This window comes from Molothrus aeneus, chromosome 9 (assembly GCF_037042795.1).
Source record: "Molothrus aeneus isolate 106 chromosome 9, BPBGC_Maene_1.0, whole genome shotgun sequence".
Classification (NCBI taxonomy): domain Eukaryota; kingdom Metazoa; phylum Chordata; class Aves; order Passeriformes; family Icteridae; genus Molothrus; species Molothrus aeneus.
Genome location: NC_089654.1, coordinates 4,478,508 through 4,500,895, shown reverse-complemented (window position 1 = coordinate 4,500,895; position 22,388 = coordinate 4,478,508). Strand labels below are relative to the sequence as shown.

The 22,388-nt window shown below is 45.4% G+C and overlaps 1 protein-coding gene across 3 annotated transcripts; it reads left to right on the top strand.

Annotated features, from left to right (window-relative positions):
• Window positions 1-2,152: 2,152 nt before the first annotated feature.
• Window positions 2,153-19,648, top strand: PRKAA2 (protein kinase AMP-activated catalytic subunit alpha 2). Of its 3 annotated transcripts, XM_066555509.1 has the most exons (9): window positions 2,153-2,341; window positions 4,295-4,388; window positions 5,679-5,823; window positions 6,645-6,732; window positions 9,436-9,660; window positions 10,613-11,117; window positions 13,487-13,613; window positions 13,836-14,091; window positions 15,080-19,648. In XM_066555509.1, exons 1-8 carry the CDS (start codon window positions 2,178-2,180, stop codon window positions 14,072-14,074), a joined length of 1,587 nt encoding a protein of 528 aa, XP_066411606.1. In that variant the 5' UTR covers window positions 2,153-2,177; the 3' UTR covers window positions 14,075-14,091; window positions 15,080-19,648. The 3 variants fall into 3 exon arrangements, with proteins under 3 accessions (XP_066411606.1, XP_066411605.1, XP_066411608.1); XM_066555508.1 differs by having other exon boundaries at window positions 13,836-19,648; XM_066555511.1 differs by lacking the exons at window positions 2,153-2,341; window positions 5,679-5,823 and having other exon boundaries at window positions 4,307-4,388; window positions 13,836-19,648.
• Window positions 19,649-22,388: the final 2,740 nt, after the last annotated feature.

The window sequence follows — 22,388 nt, the reverse complement described above, 5'->3', positions numbered from 1 at the left end:
TTGTTTATTATCTGTGCTCATGGTGCTATAATCACTATTCCTCCTCTTTTTTTTTCTCCCTTTTATAAAAATAAGCAAATGTCAAGAGTCCCCTTTCCACTTTCTGAATCTGGGGAGGCAGTGGGAGGGAAGGAGGTGTCCTCACCTTGGGGTGAGGATCCTCTGCCATGCCTGGGGGAGACCTGGGACCTGCCCCTCACTTCTGGGATGAACCTGGGCTTCGGTGGCTCTGTGAGCAGAGGGAGGGCTCTTCATACTGCCCGTGTCTGAATTCCTGCAGTCCAGAGAGCCCTCAAAGGCTTGAGAGTCTCCCACCACACAGGAGATTGTGTTCCCTCTTTGTCTCTCTCTCTCTCACCGAGTTCAAGGAGGCTCAACAAGTCACTGGGGACAGAAACAATAATATCTCTGTATCCAATGCTTACTGTAAGCAAAAGATGGATTACAAAATAGGGTGTTTATTTTTAATTATTAATGTGTTTGTGCTAGCAAACCTTTGCAGAGTTACACATTGTTTGTCACAGATGGCAAAGGGGATGAACTATTTGGCAATAGTATTAAAAACAATCATTATTCATTCTGGGCATGGCCTTTTTTTTTTTTCTCCCTAGTGTATAATAAAAAAATTTGAAAGCATATGCTGAGGCAAGGCCAGAGAGCGTTGTCCTGAAACAAAGGGTGGTAGAAATCAGGGTTTTCCTCCTAGTTCAGTGAAAAAACTTTGCTTTACCTCCCTGCAGCGCTGCCCTGCTCTCCTTTCCCTAAGGATTCACCAGGGAAAATGCCTCCCTGGACTATTTACAGCCCTCTGAGGAATTATCTGCCTCCTCCAGCCCTCAGCTAATCCCTAAATTGCATCTCTGCTGCAAAGCTGAGTTTATTTTCATTCCACCATCTAGTAGTTTTAAGTATTACGAGGAATAAAATGGACATGCAAAGTGGTGCTTTAATTTTCAAGGGCAGTAAAGTGTTTTATTTTTAGGATGCTCTTCTTGAGGAAAGAATCTCTGGCAGGTCTTATCTGGTGGCTAATAATAGTGACCTGGTGTGCCCTGAGTGCTGCTGCCCTGCCCTTCTCACACCTCCTGCTCACCCCGGGTGCTTCTGATCAGCTCATTAGGGCTGCCAAAATTACAGGCTCTAATAATGTAATAACAAGGTTTGCTGGCAATAATTAACTCCTTGCACTGGAAGGGTGATGCTGGTAATTAGAGAGCACAAATATTTACTGTAAGCAGGTTTTTCTGTGCAGGCTTTAGGAAACCATCCGTGTGTCACTGTTGAATATCATGTTGGAAAATGCTGAGAAGGGGCAGCTCGTTCTGAGAACCCTTTTTGGGTATAAACACCACGTTTTAAGCTCTTTCTGCTCTCAGTTTCAATATAAATCTTGCTATTTCAATATAAATCTTGCTTCCTGGGAGATTTTTTTTTTGTGTGTGGTTTGTTTATTGATAACAAATGGATCCCGCGCTGAATTAGTTTCACATCATTAATTACAATTCCCCCAGTGACAGTGGCGCTGCTCCTCCCAGTTTATGGGTATGATTTTTCCCTGAACACAGGAGATAAACATCAGCATCTCAATGCACCAAGTGCATTTTTAAAAAAAACCCATATTGGAGTTTGCATCCTTCCTAAAAGCAGAGTTTGCTCCTGCAGTCCAGCAGTGTTCCTGCAGCTTGTCATCAAAGCAAGAAGCACGCTGGGGGAAGTATAAATAGAAATTCATTTTAGTAATGCAAATCCTGCAGTCCTATTTTGGGCAAGGAAAATCCCCATACCATTTTTAAAAAAAAAGAAGTGTGATGGTCTAGTTTTAAGGCTGGGTTTATGAAGGATTTCGTCTACCAGTGTGTTATGGTGGAGATTCTCCTCTGCCATTTAAATATATCTGTTTCTGATTATTATAGCTTTTACATGCTATAAATCCTTGCAAATTAGCTTGGGGTATGACCTCCTCCAGCAACTCACTCTTATTTAGTGGAGTGCTTTTGGCAGATAAGTCCCCTCTCTTCTGCCTTCTATGACTCCACTGGGTAAACAGTGAGGAGACAAAAACTTTAAAATATTTCACACCCTCATCTTCTGCTTTTTTCCCCTTCAGAAGTGGCTTTTTGCTTACAGTGCCCCAAGCTGCTTGTGTGAACCCTGCTGCACTGTTTAGTGACTTTGCAATGCTCTCTCTGTCTCTAATAGTTGGTGAGCACCAGCTGACAGGGCACAAAGTGGCAGTGAAAATACTGAACAGGCAGAAAATCCGCAGCCTGGATGTGGTGGGGAAGATCAAACGAGAAATCCAAAACCTGAAACTCTTCCGGCACCCTCACATTATCAAACTGTGAGTACCCTCCCTGCCACGTGTGCAGCTGCTCCTCTCTGCACAGAGACCTCTCACACACAGCTGGCTGGCCTTCAGGAGATGGATTAGGGCACTCAAAATTGGGTTTGGTCAAGTTTTTGTCTGTTAGGCGATCCACTGGCACAGATTTCCCAGAGAAGCTTCCCCATCATTGGAAGCGTTCAAGGCAAGGTTTGGATGGGACTTTAAACCACCTGGGACAGTGGAAGGTGTCCCTGCCCATGGCAGGGGTTGGAATTGGATGGTCTTTAATGTCCCTTCCAACCCAAACCATTCCATGATTCCATGAACTGCAGCATGGTCAGGCTCTGAGAGTGCAACCTTGGCCTCCACTCAATAGGATTTATGTTTTAATGCACTGATTAGCCAGAGCTTAAAAGAACATTTTTTTCTTCTTCTTCTTTCAAAATTTATTATTCAGACATAAGTTTTGAAAGTCTCCACTTTGATGAACCTGAGTTGGGGTCGTAAATCAGCACCTGCACTGCAGCCTCTGGGATTCCTGCTCAATCCCCAGCTTGTGCAGCCAGCCCACATTAATGAGGCACTCGATAATATCTTTGGCATTCCTATAAAAGAAAGCTGTTGAATGGTAACTGCAAGGGTAAGTTGACATTTAGGTCAGCCTTAAAACTGGCATGAGATATAGCAAATACCTGGGACTTAGAGGCAAGGGAAAACAAATTCTCTCTACAGTTAAATAACTAACCGTGCAGCAACTGTTGACTTTAGAGTAACTTCACAGTTCCATGGATTTATTGGAGAACAGATTGGTATTATTTCATGAAAAAAGCGCCAGCAAGACTCCTCAGCTGTGTGCCCAGCATCCTGCAAGTCAAATCCTGTTCACACATTTGTCAAAGCAGTAAAAATTAAATCCAGTTTGACAATATCTGTGTCCTGTGATACATGTTGCATTCATGAAATACAGTGATAAAGATGTGAGGAGACTGGGGCACAAAAACCTCTTTCAATAAGATTTTTAATGTATATAAAAGAAATATTGGGGCAATTAACAGTAGCTTAGATGTCTGGGTCCAAAGCTCTTCAGAAAAATGAGGTTGATGGTGTTGATTTTTATGGGAGTATCCCACATTCCCTTGCCACCCTCTTAAAAATTGCTGAAATCTCTTTGCTTCAAATTACAGTCCTGTAAAAAGTAATGAAATTCATATGAAAAAAACACACCAAAACAACAGCAACAAATCAATGAATCTGAAATAAAAGAGAGGGAGGTCCCAGCTGGTGCTGCTGTGAATTCCTGGGGCTGCATTGACCTCAGTGATCACTGGCAGTTTGTTCCAGCTGGGACACTGAAATGTCTTTGCAGCACTCAGGGATCATTTTGAAGGAAAATGGAGAATAAATCTGCAAGTTGAAGGTGATACCCTGGGTTTTTCCCTCCATTCTAGAAGGATTTCCCCCCATTCTAGAGAGATTTAATATTTGAAAAATAACTTCAGGGGGTCTCCTTTTTGTTTCTGTACCTGTCCAGAGGAAGTTCTCTCTAGTGCCTAGAGCTCTTTATCTCTTTTTTATCTTGATATGAGGGAGACCAGATGGATCCTCTCCTTGCCCTCAGCTAGCCAGGACTTCATTTCTAAAGCTGTTGTTGCAGATCTTACCCAAAATGGAAATTTGAAAGTCAGGGCAGTCCTAAATGTGGTAAGATTGCCTGGCAGATATTTCAGAGGATTATTTAAAGGGCTGAAGGAAGATCATAGGTCTGGAAAAGAGGTCCTTCCACAGACAAGTGAAAGAGTATACTGGAAACGAGAGACAGCTTTTCAGAAGTGGAAAGCTGTTAGAAATGCAAGATCCAAACAAATCCTTATTTGAAGTGTTGATGTGGAATTAATAATCTGTTTAAAAGCCTTTCCCTGTTCCTAATGATGTATTTTTTTTTTTTAAAATCTGCTTGTGTTTTTGAAGGTACCAGGTCATCAGCACACCAACAGACTTCTTCATGGTCATGGAATACGTGTCCGGGGGGGAATTGTTTGATTACATCTGTAAGCACGGACGTGTAAGTGCCAGTCCCGAGCCAGCCCCAGCACATGTGTGGGAAGAGGGGGGTGTTCAGGAGCAAAATCACTGCTCAAGGGAGCACAGTTAAGGTTAAGGCCCAAAATAGAAGTTGCTTCACAGCAGCCCCATCTGGGGTGTCTCGTACTGGCTCGCACAAAACTTGCGTGTGATTTTTCGCAGAGTTCTCTGGTGTATTTTTGACCCTCAAACCAAAATATCCAAGGTAACGTGTTGCTTAAGGCAAATATTTGGAAAACTGGCTTATTTTTGTGATTTTTAGCTATAGGTTGCCTCTCAAAACCCCCACGATCAGCAGCAAATTTATGGCATGGGAGGGGGAAGACCACTTGGTGTGGTCTCCACTCCTGTCATTCACCTCTCCCAGAGCCCCCTCTTGGTTCCATGTCAGGCTCTTTGAAGGCTTTTCAAGGATGTGGCTTATCTGAGCAACATTTTCAAATGCCAGCAGTCCCACTGGGTATAAATCACCTGTGAAATGTGAGATTTTGGTTAGAAGGAAAATTGCTGGTGTCTGCCCCATGGAGCAGTTGCAGGGCAAGGAGGTAAAAAAGGGCCAGAGTGGACATCCAGGAAAAGGGTTCAGGTGAAGGATCAGCCCATCACATGTTCCCTCTCTGTGCTATAAAATCAATACATGTACTGAAGATTAGGTTAGATTAGTGTAGTGGTCAATGGAGCTGGCTCAGTTTTCTTTCCTATGTACAGTTCTCGTTTCTCACACATGTTACCCATCTAGATCTTTTCAGTGGCTGATTTGGATCTTTTCTGATAAACTCAGTTTTTCATGGAGGGAATCTTTTGGAATTCAACAATAAAATAATAATTGAAAATATAGTTTCTCTGATATAGCTCATACAACTTTAATTAAAATCACCACGATATTCCAGCTTCACCTGTTGCTTCCAGAGGAAGTCCACAAGGAATTGCTCCCAGCAACGTCCTCTGTGGTGTTTTGTCCAGCCTGGATCTGTACCAGTCCCACTGGGACAGCAGGCCACTGTCTGATAGGTGCCACCTTTAAATTCTTGTTGACATCTCAGCTGAACTGAGGTCTCACCTTTCATCTCGGGGCTGTATCATTTTCAAACGCTGGCACATTGTAGAATACAAGGGTGAGAAATCTGCTTTATTTGCTGCTTCTGCTCTCAGGCACTCTGAGATTTTCCCTCTGCACTCTGGAAGCTTTTTTGGCTCTCTGCTAAGTGCAACCTTCCCCTGCCTGAGTGCACACCAAGCCCCAGCGCTGTTCCCTCTGCTGTGCCCACAGGTCGAGGAGGCAGAAGCTCGACGCCTTTTCCAGCAGATCCTGTCTGCAGTGGATTACTGCCACAGGCACATGGTGGTGCACAGGGACCTGAAGCCAGAGAATGTGCTTCTGGATGCACACATGAATGCAAAGATAGCTGATTTTGGTATGTGAATGTGCCCAGCAGCATTCCAGAGGCACTGGAGTGTGGCCAGGGAGCAGCAGAGCCTGCTGCCCCAGCCACCTGGAAATCCCACAGTCACAAACACTGCCCTTCCTGCAGCAGCAGGGATTACCTGCTGCAGGCTGCTCCTGTAGTGGCACTGAGAATGGAGCAGAGAATTTGTAAATCTCTGCTGTGTTTTAGTGTAATCACCCGACATCAGATTTACCTACTTTGTGTTTGAGGCAGGCTGGGTGCAGCTGATTCAGGGTGAGCTGGCTGTGTGTGTTTATTTTCGTGCATGCTCTCCCTCTGTTTGGCCATGTGCTCATGGCCTCAGTTCATTTTACAACCAGCAGTAACAGGAGTCTCTAAGTGGTATTAGGGGTTGAAATCCATTAAAATACCCAGGCTACCAACTCTGTCCTGGTGAGTCCTTTCTAGCAATGTAAATCCTTCTGAAGATTTACTCATTTCACAGCCCCAGTTGCCATATGAAGTGAGTGCTCTGGGATGAATTATGTCTCTTCTCTGTGCTCTGGGATTTGCAACTTAGAGGAGCAAAATTAGCCTGGAGTGAATATTTCTTGGTTGGATGTGGGAAAAAAACCCAACCCAACAAAAATAACAAACAACAACAACAATAATAACAAAAGTAATAATTTTCAAATCAGTTCAGAGAGGTCTATCTAAATTATATCAACAGTTCCCTTCCAAATAACCCACTCCGCTTCCCTGCCTTTCCTCTGTGTGACACATGTCACACAGCATGTCTGGACCTTCAGATCAAACATCAGTGTGTAATAAGCATTTTGTTTTTTTAGGACTGTCCAACATGATGTCAGATGGTGAATTTCTACGTACCAGCTGTGGTTCCCCAAATTATGCAGCCCCTGAAGTCATCTCTGGGAGGTAAGACATTCCATTTCTCACCAGAGTCTATGTGAGCACATGGAGTTTAAATTTGTTCTTGGTATTGGAAACAGCTTTGCACGTCTAGTAAAAGCAGCTGAATCCTTCCAACCTGGATTTTGTGTTTGGGTGAATCTGTTGGCAAAGATCTGAAGGTTTTCTTGCTTATTTTACTTCTCAGTAGCTGTAATAGCAAACCGTGTTTTGCTACAGGTGTTTACTTTGGAGGAATTATTAATACCAGATGTTGACTGTTTATATTGCTAATTAAAGAGGGTGAAAATGACTCTTTGGATGCAAATACTGAGGTTCCAGGTGGAAAGGCTTTTCCAGGCCACCCCCTCCTCTCCTGCCCACCTGTAATATAAAACACGGTGTTAACGAGGAAAACCATTCACTAACAAAAGGAGCAGGAAGACCTTTAATCCCTTCCCAACACTGGCAAAGAAAATACTTGTCTTCTGGTTCCTTGAGCTTGGGGTTTTGGCTGTAGCAGTCAGTTCAACCTTCAGAGCTTTGTTTTGAGCTGATTCATTGAATTGACAAACCTCCTCTGTGGTTGCATCTCTCAGCATGAAACATCTGTACAGCACATGGAGTGCTGGGCACACCCCACAAGGCTGAATTGGACTTCCACGGGTTGATACAGAAATGTTGTCTCCTGTATTTTGCTGTCAGGAACAGAAATTATATAGAATGTACATTTTGCCCTAATTCTCTCTGTAATACCTTAGCAAAGATGGCAAATACAGATTTTCAAATTTCCCTCCTCTGAATGATCCTTCAAACTGCTCATCTCACTATCTGCTCCTATTTTATTTTGATTTCCCTTTGCCATGAGCTTTACTTTTCCTAATCCAGTGTATTTTTGCCTATATCTGTGGCTTTTAAATAGAACATTTTGTTCAGAATGTGTTTGCTGTGATTTTGATTATTTTATCCCTCTTTACACCAGAGCAAGTGTTGGCAGAGCATCCTAGGAATTAGACTAGCATCCAAAAACCTGTTGTGACTACAGCTCTGTGTGTGAAATGAAACCAAGTAAACCCTCATTGTCAAGAAGGGGACAAAGCAAGAAACTACTGGGATGCCAAAAAAATAGTATTTCCATCTCAGTGGAGGCCAGACACGTGTTTTTCAATTTGTATAGGAGACAAGATAGATCAGCAAGGAGGATTTAGTCCTCGAGTGTTCCAAGGGTCCAGGCAATGCAGCTTAGTGACAACATAAGTAAGAATGAAAACCAAAACCAAGCCCACATGTTGCACTTTTTGGCTGGCTGCAGCTGCATCCCTCCCTCACCACTCCCACCTGCAGGTTCAGGGCTGCCTGAGTTTCATGGCCCTGCTCAATGTGCCAAGCTGGCCTCTTCTCAGAGCTGCATTTGGGGGGGACAGGCACCATCCACCCTCCCTGCCCTGCTGGTGGCTCTGTGGGGCAGGGGGGAGCTGACTCCTGGCTCCTGCTGCCTGCCCTGATAGAGCACAAAAGCAGCAGAGTGTGACAGCTCAGGCTTCAGAGCCATAAAAGTGCATTTCATGTGGGCTTAAAGGTCCAAAAAACTATTCAGGCAGTGCTCTTACCAGTGAAAGAATCAGGTTTCTGATCTGTGGGAGTTGGGCATGGAGGCAGGGCTGAGGAGGCATCCAGCTGAGCCTCTGCCTTTCCAAAATGGCTTTGCTGCTGTCCCTGGCCTCAGTGGGGAAACTCTCACCCTTGGAGAAGCAGACCAAGTGTTTTGGGGGTGTTCAGAGAATGGTCACCTGCATGACCAGTGTGATTTCCTCCACACTGATAGGTCTGCAGTGATGCTTTTCAGGAGGAGCAAGTGCAGCATGCTGAGGTTTCATGAAGACACTTCTGTAGGTGCATTTCAACTTCTGTATTTTGGTTGGGCCTCACAGCCCAAGGGTGAGTGTTGCTTCCCAAAATCTCTGGGGAGGCATCAGATGTAGCAAAAAGAGATGAGCAGGAGCAGCAAAGCTGTATTATTTGGGGTGTCCTGAGTTGGTGATGGCAGAGAGCACATTTGGCAGCTTGTAGGAAGCAGGAGCACTTAGATCCCAGCACACCAAAAATAAACACTCAGAGATAGAATTATCTGTTGCTGCTTGATCTGCCATGTTAAATGAACACAAATTGCTGGGGCAAAGGAGCAAACAGCCTGGCAGGGCTCTTGGAAATGTGAGGTTTGGCTTTTTGGAGAGTTTGGTGGAGGCAGGGTTGTACACAGGAATGTGGGCAGCCAGTGCCAGCCCTGCCATTCGTTTCCCTGAGCACTTTTGGCTGGGGCCCATTTGGTTTGGGGGGGAGCCACGTGAGCAGCCCTGGTGTGGGCTGGAGATCTGTCCCTGCTGGAGCTGGCAGGGGGTCCCCCCATCTACACCCTGACTGAGGAGAGGATGGGGTGACACAGAGCCTGAGGAGAGGATGGGGGTGACACAGAGCCTGAGGAGAGGATGGGGGTGACACAGAGCCTGAGGAGAGGATGGGGTGACACAGAGCCTGAGGAGAGGATGGAGGTGACAGAGAGCCTGAGGAGAGGATGGAGGTGACACAGAACCTGCACTCTGACTGAAGAGAGGATGGGGTGACACAGAACCTGCACCCTGACTGAGGAGAGGATGGGGTGACACAGACCCTGCACCCTGACTGAGGGGAGGATGGTGGTGACAGCTTTCTCCTGTCCTTGTCCTCATGCAGGCTCTATGCTGGCCCAGAGGTGGACATCTGGAGCTGTGGTGTCATCCTCTATGCCCTCCTGTGCGGCACTCTGCCTTTTGATGACGAGCACGTCCCCACCCTGTTCAAGAAGATCCGTGGGGGAGTGTTTTACATCCCTGAATACCTCAACCGCTCCGTGGCCACACTCCTCATGCACATGCTGCAGGTGGACCCCCTCAAGAGAGCCACCATCAAGGACATCAGGTGGGCTGGGGTGGGCTGGCTGCCTGTGGGGGCCTCTGGTGGCTTTCCTGGGGGTCACCTGTTGGCAGGTGGGCAGGGTGGTTTTCAGGAGCTAATCCAGATGGTTTTTGTCCCAGGTGATTCAAGGACCAGCCCTGCACCCCTTCTGTGCTGGCTGGAAGTGAATGATGATGAACAGGATGAAGATTTTTATGTATATTTTATATACAAATACTTAAAATTCTATTTCATTGCATTATAAACTAGCCTTAAAAATCTCTTAACAGCACTTAGCAAAAGCTGTAGCATGCAATAATGCCAAGAATTTAATAATACCCAACAGCCATTTTTCATTATTATATTTCAAGATCACGTCCCTATGGGTACCAGATAAAGGGGGTAATCATTGTACTTAATGTATATCCAAAAGAAAAGCAGGAGAAACCCAAGAGTTACTAATTTAATATGTAAATTACATGTAGCTATATGCTAAGCATGAACACAAATGTTACTAGGGCTTCCAGGAATTCTCAGGTTTTCAATGGACAGCCTTAATTTTACCCTTCAAGCAAACCCATGCAAACTTCCTTATTTTATTCCTTAATTCCTTAGGATGAGAGGACTTAATTACATGTTAGAGAGGCTGCACATGTGGTGAGATTACTGTCAGTACATAGAGCCTACAGACAAGGCAGTGTGTAAGTTTTAGACACTTAATTATCATTCACCACATTGAAATTAGTGAGAATTGGGTATTGGGCATGGCGATTGGGTAGGTTTGATGCTCTGTGTCAAAAAAAAAAGGAACCTTGGAAGTGTTGAGTCTCACTTCAAACCCAGTGTGCAGAGTGCCATCGGTGTCCCTGTACCGGGCTGGGTTTTGCTCCCCGTTCATCAGCTGGGGTTCACTCTTGTCTGGTGGTGCTTTCCCCACCTCCCCTCTCACATCAAGGCTCCTCTGTGCCTTCCCCAGGGAACACGAGTGGTTCAAGGAGGAGCTGCCCAGCTACCTGTTCCCAGAGGACCCTTCCTACGACGCCACGGTCATCGACGACGAGGCGGTGCGCGAGGTGTGCGAGAAGTTCGAGTGCACCGAGTCGGAGGTGATGAACAGCCTGTACAGCGGCGACCCCCAGGACCAGCTGGCCGTGGCCTACCACCTGGTCATCGACAACCGCCGCATCATGAACCAGGCCAGCGAGTTCTACCTGGCCTCCAGCCCCCCCACGGGCTCCTTCATGGACGACAGCACCCTGCACATCCCGCCGGGCGTGAAGCCGCACCCCGAGCGGATGCCGCCGCTCATTGCCGACAGCCCCAAGGCCCGCTGCCCCCTGGACGCCCTCAACACCACCAAGCCAAAGCCCCTGACTGTCAAAAAGGCCAAGTGGCACCTGGGGATCCGCAGCCAGAGCAAGCCCTACGACATTATGGCCGAGGTGTACCGGGCTATGAAGCAGCTGGACTTCGAGTGGAAGGTAGGGAGTGCTGGGGTGGGTTTCCAGCATCCTTTATCCCATAAAATCAGGGAGCTTCACTTGTTTCCAGATAGACAAAGGCCCCACCTGTTCCCAGACAAATGCCTCACCTGTTCCCAGACAAATGCCCCCACCTGTTTCCAGACAAAGGCCCCCACCTGTTCCCAGATTGTTGTATTTGCAAGGAGTCCCAACGAGGGAAGGGAGGAAGGAATGATGCATCTAATTCTATGTTCTTAGAAGGTTAATTCATTATTTTATGGTATTAAATATATAATATTATATCAATATTATTATATAATATATATATTATTACATAGTATATGTTTTATATATTAATATTAAATATATAATAAATATATTATATATTATATATTTGATCTATATTATTATATATGTTAAATATATATAATATTATATTATAGAATACTATACTAAACTATACTAAAGAATAGAGAAAGGATACAGACAGAATGCTAAAAAGATAATAATGAAAACTCGTGACTCCTTCCAGAGTCCTGACACAGCTGGACCGTGATTGGCAATGAAGTCCAAACAATTCACATGAAACCAATGAAATAACCACCTGTTGGTATAAACAATGTCCAAACACATTCCAAAGCAGCAAAACACAGGAGAAGCAAATCAGATCATTATTGTTTTCATTTTTCTCTGAGGCTTCTCAGCTTCCCAGGAGCATAATCCCGGGCAAAGAGATTTTTCCAGAAAATATGACAGGAACATCAGATAAATGCCCCCACCTTGCAATCATCCCTGCTATTCCTTGTTAAGGCAAACTCACTGAATTAAGGTGCCAGCTGTGCTTATTTGTGCTTATCTGTGGTGTTTCTTTATGGTGTGAAATAAGGTGCTCCAAGACTTCAGGTGGAAGGATGATTCTGCCTTGTTTAGCTGCAGGGATAAGAGGAGCTGTTCACATTTCTAATTTTAGTGGCTAATTCCTTGCGAGGTCATCTCGACTGCTCCTGAGCAGAGGAACTCTCATTATTTCTGCCTGGTCCTGTCAGGACAGAAATGGTACAGTACAAATTGTCCTAAAGGATGCACAGATGAGGGGCAAGGGGGCCTTGGGTGCAGAATTTGTATCTTTGATGTGGTGGCTTTTGCCTGATGGAGATGCAGCAGTGCTCACAGACCAGATGTGTTTTCAGACACTTATGGCTTCTTTAGTTTAGGGCTCAGCTTCTTGATTTAAATCCAGATGTTTTAACTAACAGTATTCACTGCAGGTATTTCTCCAGGGCTGTGCAACATTTAGGCACAGTCCTTTTCAAAGTTGGAATAATAAATCCCTAAGTTAGCCCTGGAGCTCTGCTGCTGTGCCTGACTCCCCAAATCCTGGTGCAGCCCCTGAGGTGAGCTCTCCTGGCTCGTGGCCTTTGGCAGCAGCATGATGTGAGCATTGGGAGCCAGGTAAGGAGAATTTCAGCCCAGATCTTCATCACCAGAGGGGCTCCCCTCCTCCCTCCAGGTCCCTAGTGTGGTACTGTGTGCATTTCACTGTTCTACTTCTTGAAAACCTCCTGCCTCCTCCTTATTTTTGATAATATTACATCTTTAAAACCAAGTAGCTTCGAGAAACCCCATTTCCCTGCACCAGACAGGAGATGGACCATGGCCAGGTGCATTTGCCCACATCAGCCAGACATTTTTTAGCTGCAAGGTTTTACAGGCAGTGAACAAACCTGCTGTATTTCTGCTACAGCCTCAAAAACCAACTCAGCCCAACATCTCTGTGTAGGCAGTGCGGCTTATTTCATACGAGGAGGTTTCACAATAGCCTTTCCCACCCTAAGAATAGCTTCAGATGTGACTCTTCATCAGAATTAACTCTCCCATCCACACAGTTGCTTCATAAATATAGCACAGAGAAAAGATCTCATTGTAAATGAGATGCAGCAGATTGTGAGGTGGGAAGCAGAGAGGGGAAATACTCAGCCTGAGGCTGATCCACAGGCACTGGGTTTGGCTGTGCTGATGGGGGAGGCTGCTCTGCTCTGCCCAGCTTGCCCTGATTTCACAAGCACTGTCCATGTGTGTGGGCCCACGAGTGGACTTTTTTGGTCCATGTGGCCATGGCTGCTGCTGAGGGAGGAGCAAACATCAGTTTTGTGCCTGGCAGATGGGTCACTGCAGCTTCCCCAGCCAGCAGCTGGTGAATCACAGCCTTAAGAAGAACATTTAAAGATGGGAGGAAACGAAGCCGCTTGCTTCATTTTATAGTGGCTGTCCTTTTGAGAAACTGTTTTTCCCAGATGATGTCGTGCTCATATTTAGAAAAAATAAGGGAGGAAGTGTTCCTGCTGCTGCCTGGAGTGTCCCTGCTGAGGGCAGGTTTCCCCTTGCAGGTGGTGAACGCCTACCACCTGCGGGTGCGCCGTAAGAACCCCGTCACCGGCAACTACGTGAAGATGAGCCTGCAGCTCTACCAGGTGGACAACCGCAGCTATCTGCTGGACTTCAAAAGCATTGATGGTGAGTAGGAGATGGAGAACACGCAGAAGGGCGAGGCTGGAAGTTTAAGAACCATCCTCTGCGTTTTGGAGCTCTTCCACGTGTGTTGTTTCAGCAGAAGCCCTTTCACACCTCTCAAACTCTGCTGCTGTTCCCATTTCATTACCACACCTGCGCAGCACCTGCCAAGCTAATCCCGCTTTTCCTCTCTTCTCCCTTTTTTTTTGTTTCTGGCTTTTCCAGACGAGGTGATGGAGCAGAGGTCTGGCTCCTCCACGCCCCAGCGCTCCTGCTCGGCCGCGGGCTTGCACCGGCCTCGCCTGAGCATCGACGCGGCCGCGGCCACCGAGTGCCAGTCTCTGATGGGCTCCCTGAGCGGCTCCTTCGTGGGCACCATCCCCTCGGTGCCCCCCCGCCTGGGCAGCCACACCATGGACTTCTTCGAGATGTGTGCCAGCCTCATCATGGCCCTGGCCCGCTGACAGCCCCTCTGCACACCGTGAGGATCTGCGCCCACTCGTCTGCCCCCTCCTTTCTTTTGCTTCCTTGTTCTTCCTCCTCCTCCTCCCCTCACTGCCCCACAGAGCCAAGTCCAGACCCAAAACATGCTCCCCTCTAGCAAGGCACCAAGGAAATTAATTTCTCTCCTTGTGCCTTGTGAAATGTATCCAATACTCTTTTTTCTTCTTTCCTTGTGAACCCCATTGGGAAATGTTAAGGCTGTAAAGTAACAAACATTATCACTGAGTTTTTGGAAAACACCTCCCCCCTGGTCCATCCTGAGGTAATGGAGGCATAGCCACGCTTCCTGCAGGGGGTTTGATGTTTTCCTGATGCTGTGCAGAGCAGGGGCAGGCTGGGCTGAGCCAGGGCAGAGGGGTTGACCAGGAGCCCTGTGAGATGGAGTGGAGGGTGATGAAGCAGCTCTGCAGTGTTCACACCCAGGTGCCACCCTCTCTCACACTTTCCTCCCCAAAGCAGCAGCTGCTTAGATGCTTCTGCACTAGTGCAATATGACCTCCCTCCCCTCTCTTTTCCCCTCTGCTGAAGATGGGCAGGGAAGGCGGGATGTGCAGAGGTCCTGGTGCAAACCTGCCACTCTTTGCAGAGGAGTGTCCCTAAGGTGCAATCTTTGAAGGAGAGTGTCCCTAAGGTGCAGTCTTTGTCCCTGTGCACTCTTTGCAGAGGAGTGTCCCTAAGGTGCTTTATTTTGCCCAAGGGCTCCGGACAGCACTGAGCTGCTCGCCACGCTCGGAGCTGAAGGCAGATTGCCTTTTTCTCACCCCCCTCCAGCCTGCTCCCCCTCCCCTGCCTCACCACGGGCTCCAGGGGCTGAATCCCAAGCAGGGCTCAGGTGAGCAGAGGACAGGATCTGGATCACCCCCCTGAGGACCCAGCGCTTCCCCGAGGGTTGGGATCATCCCTGATGGGCAGGAGCCATCAGCAGCGCACAGCTCCGGAGCACTCACCTCTCACCTTTCCCCTAGGACACTCTGCCTGTTGTCACCTCCCCAAAATCACTGCCACATCTGCCTTCCCTGCTGCTGGACACTCACTGCCCCTGCCCAAGGGCTCTCCTGTCCTGCTGCTGCTGCTGCCCACTGGACTGTGACCTTCGCTGCTCCGCTGACCAGGCAGGGATTTCCCAACCCGGAATTTTACTGTTCCTTTGCTACTGGCTATCTGAAGGATGGGATTTTATTTTTTGAGATGAACTGCGGGGATTTTTAAGGTTAAATTCTTGTTACTCAAGGGTAAACCCTAATGCATGTGTGACTTCTTTGTTTAAAAGAGTTGTTATTTTTTATTACACGGGATTAATCTAATGGGCAGCATTGGCATCTGCTTGGCTTTGACATGGTATTTAATTCCATTTACTTGATTATGAAGTAATAGCCTAATCAAGGAACAAATGCTTTATGAAAGCTTTGCCAAAAATATGTTGGTTGGGGGGGGGGGGCATTGGTTTTGTTCTGTTGTTTTGTTTTTTTTCTTTTGTGTTCTGTTTTAAGAAACAAAGCAAAGAACTTTTGCTGGTCCCAGGTATGTAGTCATTCGACTTGAAAAAAAAATGTAATCTGTCTTTTTGATAGCTTCTTATGACCCCTTGAGGTTTTTTCCTAGGGTTTTCTTTTTTGTACAGTTGCACTTTAATTTATACTTACTGCAAGTTTGTATGAGAAGCAAGGAAAAGAACAACAAATTAAGCCTTTTTTACTAATCATTTAAGGTTATCAAGACAAACACGGGATATTTTTGCCATCTACTGGCAGTTAAATGGACTTTTTCAGTTTGAAGTCCCTTTTTTTTAAAAAAGAACCACAAAATTGCCTTACTTTTGTTACAGGTTGTGCTTGGATCCTCACTAATGTACTTTACAGTTGCAATTTTTCCAGAAGCCGCACAAAGTAGAAAGCTTCCAAAAAAGAAAAAAGAAAAAAAAAAAGAAAAAAAATCAGTTTTTCTCTTGAACACTAAATCCAACACAGCAGTGGTTGGACTGTAAGAAATACTGGAAATATTTGTAGTGCTCCTAGGTTTTGTAACGAGCCTTTTATTACATTATGATTATTAAATAACTGCTCTGGGGTGAGGATGGCTTTGGTGCTGTGCCTGGTGGCTGCCAGGTGATTTGTGTCCCCAGTGCTGTGGTGTGAGTTTGGATGGAGAATCCAAACTCCTACATGCAAAAAAAACAAAAACAAAAGCAAAAACAAACCCCACCCCAGAGTCAAAGCTGAGGAACACCCAGCCCTTCAGCAGCTTTTGGATCAAGGCTGAGATGAGCAAAGAGCCCTGAAAGGTTTGGAGTGATGGGGATAAACCCCTTTGCAGGGGAGCAGGAGCAGCTGTAGGGCCAGGCATTAATTTCCATCCAGGAAACAGCAATGAGTGAAATGTATTTCAAATGTTAAAGGCTTTTCAAAGCTTCACTCCCAGCTGATCATCTTGCCAAGTCCTGGCAGCATCTCTAGCCCCCTTGACAAGGGGCTGGAGTGTTCCAGTCTGGGGCTCAGGAGCAGGTAGATGTACTGGTGTCTTTTTTCAAATTGACTCTTGTCCTCTGGGATTTCCTACCCAGCAGAACTAATAGTATTAAGCAGCAGCAAATGCCCTTGGGAGGAAATATTTGCTTCCTGGAGGCAGGTGGGATTTCTAGGTTGTAGAATAAGCCCCTTGTGGCACTTGGCACCTTCTCTGACCCGTGCAAACATTAACTGCTGTGTGGATCTGCAGAACCAGTCCTGCGTGCAGGGCAGTCAGAGTTACTCAGCTTTCCATTTGCAGAGACACAAAGAGATGAAGCACTTCCCTGCTCAGGGTCAGCAGAGGCAGTGGAAGGAGCAGGACTGGTGGAAGCACCTCCCCAGTGGCCACATTGGACTGACTGGTCCATCACAGCCTTGCCCAAATCCGTGCTGCACTTGGGAACACTCTGAGGACTTTCACTTCTTTTTATTATTTATTTTACCTTCAAATAGGCTGTGTTGTGTTTCCCAGCTGCAGAGGAGCTGCTGACCTCCAGTTACATTTTCCAGAGGAAGAGTTTAACTTCCACACTGTTACACTGTGGTCAGCTCTTTTTGAGTTATGCTGGTACATGCACAAGCGTCGGGAAAAGCAGGGTAGACAATATTTGAACTACAGAAACTTGAATTACTCCAAGTGCAATTCTTCAGAAGCCACTGAACAGCTGTGCTTTGCAAGCCGCAAGCTCACCCAAATTTTGCTTCAGCCAGAGGGGGAGAGAGACAAAATGCAAAGGATAAAGAGTTCAGATAGGCTCCAAGAGAAACCTCCAGCTCCTGGATGAGTTAATTCAAAAATACCTTTTGCTGTTCTTCTTGGAAGCTATATATATGTAAATATTATATATGCATATATATAAAATGTAGGTGGCATCCCTGTCACTGACCTCTCAGCTTTATTCTTCCAGCAGGGCAGGTGTGTGCCCTGGACACTGCCACCCCTCACTAATCCCAGCCTCTGAGAGGACCTGGACAAAGGGAATGCTATTTTTACACCCTCTTTTAGGTAAAGCCCATGAGTAGCTTAGCTCACCCCATCAGACTTGGCATGGGCTTGGCCAGGGATGGGAGGGGAAGTGGCTTCAGGAGCTGTGAGAATCCTGCCCTTCCACCCCCCCAGCCAAAGCCCTGCTGCTGATGGGGTTTGGGGCAGGTTTATTTTCAGGAGCTGGAGCTGAGCAGGTAAAGGCAGCAGGATATTTTTTTTTTCCCCCTTCAACGGGTCAGAAATGCATCTTCAGCTGTGTGTCCAGTTTAGCATGTCACGAGGTGTGTACAAGCACAGGGGAATCCATGGGCAGTGTTGTAAAAACGTGAACCAGCTGGTTAGCGTGTGCTGTGTGTATGTTTCTGTGTGTGATTATAGTGGCATTCGTGTTGGAATTGATGAGGTTTGAACAAAATAACCCTTCTGTCTACTCCTTTTCATTTCACTGCTCTTTACTGTCAGCGTGCAGCCCTGCAGGAGGAGGAGGGAGCTGAGTGCAGGACATGAACTCGTGCCTTCGCTGCGCGCCGCGGCTGCTGGAAGTGGCAGCTTTGTTTCACGAGGTGCACAATTTCCCCAGCTCATGCAGGATCCCCCCTCTGAGACATGCAGGCCATGTTTCTAAATACTTGAAGTACCATTTGTTGTGCAATTATTTGGCTTCACCCTTTTATTAGCTGAGAGGAGAGAGGGAAGAAGAATCGCACATCTGGATGAGCCAAGCCACCCCCAGCTCGAGCTCCTGCTGTTTCTTTCCTGGAAAGTTTTAGGGTCTGGTTTTGTTCCAGGTATATGATGGACCTTACTAGAGTCACCTTTCTTAAGGTCTTTACTTTGCTATGGGCTTTTCATTTAGTGCTTTCCTTTGGCTTCCTTAGCCTTCCCCTTATATATCCCTTTTTCATCATTTGCTTATAAAAAAGAATTGCAACAGCTTCTTGTAATTCTGAATTCCCAGTCTGCCTCCCGGCCATGGAGTTAATGATTCAGCCAGAGGTACCTCAGTCCCATGCCTGAGAGGTGAACTGGGTTTCAGAGTTCCCACATGACACCTACTGATGGAACACTGACTTTTGCAGAGAGCACACCTGGTATTCGATGATCTTTGATGATTTGCTCATGATCTTTGCTCATTTTAATTGTCAAAATTAGGAGAACTAGACTGTGAATTAGAGCTCTACCTGCAAAGCACGAGTACCCTTTTGGTGTTAGAAAAAGTCTGTTTTCAACAAAAGCCTTGAAGTTCCTGCTGAAGCTGCCTTAATTTAAAAATCAAAGTTTATTTGTAAGACTCATCTCTGATAATTTTTTTTTTTTTCAAGTTTGGAAATAGTTTATTTATCCTCATCTCACAAAGCTGTGAAGTAGATCCTGTAGCCATGGTAATATTTATTCTTGTTGCTGAAAGCATGTTCATGTGTTCTGTATTATCATGTTATATTCACGTGGTTTGTACCTCAATGCATTTGTTTTTGTTTTTTTCTTTTAGAGCACAAAGCAAAACTGAATCCCAGGATCTCTGTGGTGTCCTTGGCCCAGCATCTTTGGGCAGACAAACCTCAGCTCTATGAGAGAGGTAAACGGGACTTGTCCACTGCAGTTCTTAAATTCATACTCTAAGGAGTATTTATGATTTATAATATTATGTATTTACAATTTTAAGAGAAAGATACTGAACTTTAGAAAGTTCTGAGTATAAGCATCTCTTCAAACATATCAGTAGCATGAAGCTCAGAAAAAAAAAAACCTGAGCTCTATAAACACTCCATCCTTCTTGATATTTTCCATTTTGTCAACGGAGGGCCTGGAGAGGGTTTTGTTTCCCAATTCATGGCTGTAGTATTTTTGTTATGGAAGGGCACAGAGCCCTGGTTCAGTTTTGTCCTTTGTGCATCAGATAATCACAAGGAAGCCTTTTTCCTTCCATTTATGGTGTGGAAAGTGTTTCTCGGTGTACTGCACTGCATGTGATAGCTGTCTCCATGGTTGACATTTGCACTTTAATAAACTCAGAGATGAAAAGAGATAAAAGCAACAAATCCTTTGGATTTCCTTTCTGCACAGTCCCTTTCTGCAGGCTGGGGTTGGCTGGTGGAGTTTCCCTCTGGAGATCTTTCCATATCCCAGCTGTGGGACCACAGATGCCCCCAGGGCTTGGTGAGGGGCAAAGGGGAAAGGGGAAAGTTAAAATTTCCACATGAGTAATTTAAACAACTTCCCCAACCCAAAATCCATGCCGGGAGCCAGGCCCATGTATTCACATGTGCTGACTCGGATCTTCACTCCTTACAGCAAAGGAGTAAAGAGAGGGAAGCATTTTAAAGACATCACGCAAAAATAACATTTCACTGCAGAAAAAGTGCTGGGGACAAAACTGGGCACCTGTTTCCTCTGTGCCTGTGATGCAGGAGGATGTAACACCAGTTCAAGCACACAGCTGCAGGGAGTGCCCCAGATTTGTCCCTAAATTATCCCCTTTTTACACAATTTCAGTTCTCCCTCAGGCTCATCAACTCGCAGCTGTTATCATGATTATTTCCCCTTCGAGGAGAAACGTGGAGAGGAACAGGGCTTAACACTCACATGAGAATTATTGTAAGTTTTGATGTGGTTAGGATGTACCAATAAGACTATAAAAGAGGAAAAAAAAAAAAAGGGATGAGTTTAATTTCCTGACCAATCTCTTGACCTAAATATAGCCAACCTGTGGTTTAATTGAGGAAATCTAAGTTGCTGTATCTAAAGCATGTTTTGTATTATCTGGAGTCAGCCCATAGCAAGCTCTTTTCTTCTTTGCATGCACTGGAATGTGTCCATGAGGAAAAAAAGCATTTCTAAGGGTATTGCAAGGCATCCTTGCATTAAATCAGCTGCCTCTGGCACTGCAGAAGTTTTTATTTCACAGGGATTTGGGCACAACCCCACAACCACTGGGACTGGGGCTGCATCACGTCTGTCACAGGATACAGGGGGAAATTCCTAAAAAACCTTTCGTCTAAAAGAAGACAAACTTGTTAAATAACTTCCTTGGGAGGCAAAAAAGAGCTTGCACATGTGGCTAATATAGGATTTGCCCCTAGTGCTTACAGAGGGAGTGATGAATAGACTTCATGAGTTGTGAATGAGCGGAGGATGAGGAAGGAGTGGAGGAAGGGGGTGTTTTCTTCAAGGTTTTAATCCTAAAATCACCATGGGAAAAAAAAGAAAAAAAACCTGAGAAGAAACCAGCACTTCCCTGGGGCCAATTCCCTGCAAAGGGATGGAGGTGAAGGGCACAGAGCACATCCCAGCCTGTGCCAAAGCCAAACACACGCTCCAGCTCCCCAAACTCTCCCTCTCCACCAGAAAAATCCAAATATTTGGGCTGGCAGGGCTGCAAAGCTGCGCATGCTTACAGGGGAGTGCTTTATTTATTTTTTTTTGCTGCAAGGATGGATGCAGGCCAATGCACTTAATAGTAACCACATGATAAAATAAATAAGAATGCCTGTGTAGACTTAAAAGTAAATGTTAAATATTTGCTCTGTTTTTTTTACTGATGTCTCCTATGCCAGCTTTGAAATGGCCCTGTGGCAAACAGCGCTTTTATTTTTCTTAAGCCTGGAACATTTAATAATTTCTAATTAAAACATCTTACATTTTTAGGATATTTATGAGCAAACTGATATGGGCTCCTAAAATGTGCCAGGAAGGGGTAAAAGTTGTATGCCACAGTCAGATTTAAGGGTTTATTTTCTTTCAAAGCCATATAAAAACTTTATCCACATTTTTATTTTGCTTTTGAAAAGGTATCTACTGAATATGTGGAGGAGAAGCCATTAGCAATTTATATTTCTCTTCCTACATTTAGGAGCATTTTTCTGAAAATAAGTAATCATCCTCCAGGCCCACAGTGGAGAGAGAGCAGCCTGAACACAGGGGCAACTGTTGGGTAATTCCCTGTTGCTGCGAGTCCTTGGGAGCCAGGAGTCAGCTTTTACATATCTGGGATGCCTAAGTTAGCTTAAAAAAATAAAGTAATTTTTGACTGAATGCTTTATTTACTCTTTTTTCATATTATTTTTGCAAAGAAATGAGTCAACTTTTCCACTATTGCTCCCAATACTTTTAAGACCAAAACCAGTTCCAATTTATATGATTTGCTTTTTAAAGAGCAAATCTTTTGGGGAAACTTGCAATTCTGACAGAAATGAGATTGAGCAACTAAACTGCACTACTCTTTTTCTTAAAATGTAGAAATAAATTGGCTATTTCAGAGCTGACCTGAACAGGTTACTCCAAAAAGTGAGAAATACTGAAAATAACTAATAATCAGTGAAGTCATGCTCTAAATGGCAGGAAAAAAAAAGAAGGAAAAAAAAAAGAAGGAAACAAGGAAACATCTCTTGCACATTAAACAGTGTACAAAACTCCAGCTTTATTTACATTCCCATCATCACCCCACAGCTGACCAACATGGGCTGTCACGGATGCAGGAAGCACAGGAGACCTTCAGGGATGCTTCAGGGAAGAGCAGCTCTCAGGGCAGTTAGTACTCTCTGTCTCAAAGAAAAAAAAATAGGAATTTTCCCAGCAAGGGCCACCTGGGTAAGAGGAGGCTAATTTCTATGAATTATGCATGAGCATGCAAGGAAATGCTGCAGCAGGGAATTTAAGGGTGTGCTTTGGCAAGGCAAGGCACGAGTGGCCCATGTTTGCAGCAGATGTGGATTAATATGGCATATCTGAAGGCAAGTCAGGAATCTCCAATTTACACAAGTCATGACTGGACAGGGCTTT

Coding starts and splice junctions, on each gene's coding strand:
- PRKAA2 (XM_066555509.1), top strand. CDS start 2,178: ATGCTCTCTCTGTCTCTAATAGTTGGTGAGCACCAGCTGACAGGGCAC. Junction 2,342..4,294: donor CACCCTCACATTATCAAACT/GTGAGTACCCTC, acceptor GTGTTTTTGAAG/GTACCAGGTCATCAGCACAC. Junction 13,614..13,835: donor GGACTTCAAAAGCATTGATG/GTGAGTAGGAGA, acceptor TGGCTTTTCCAG/ACGAGGTGATGGAGCAGAGG.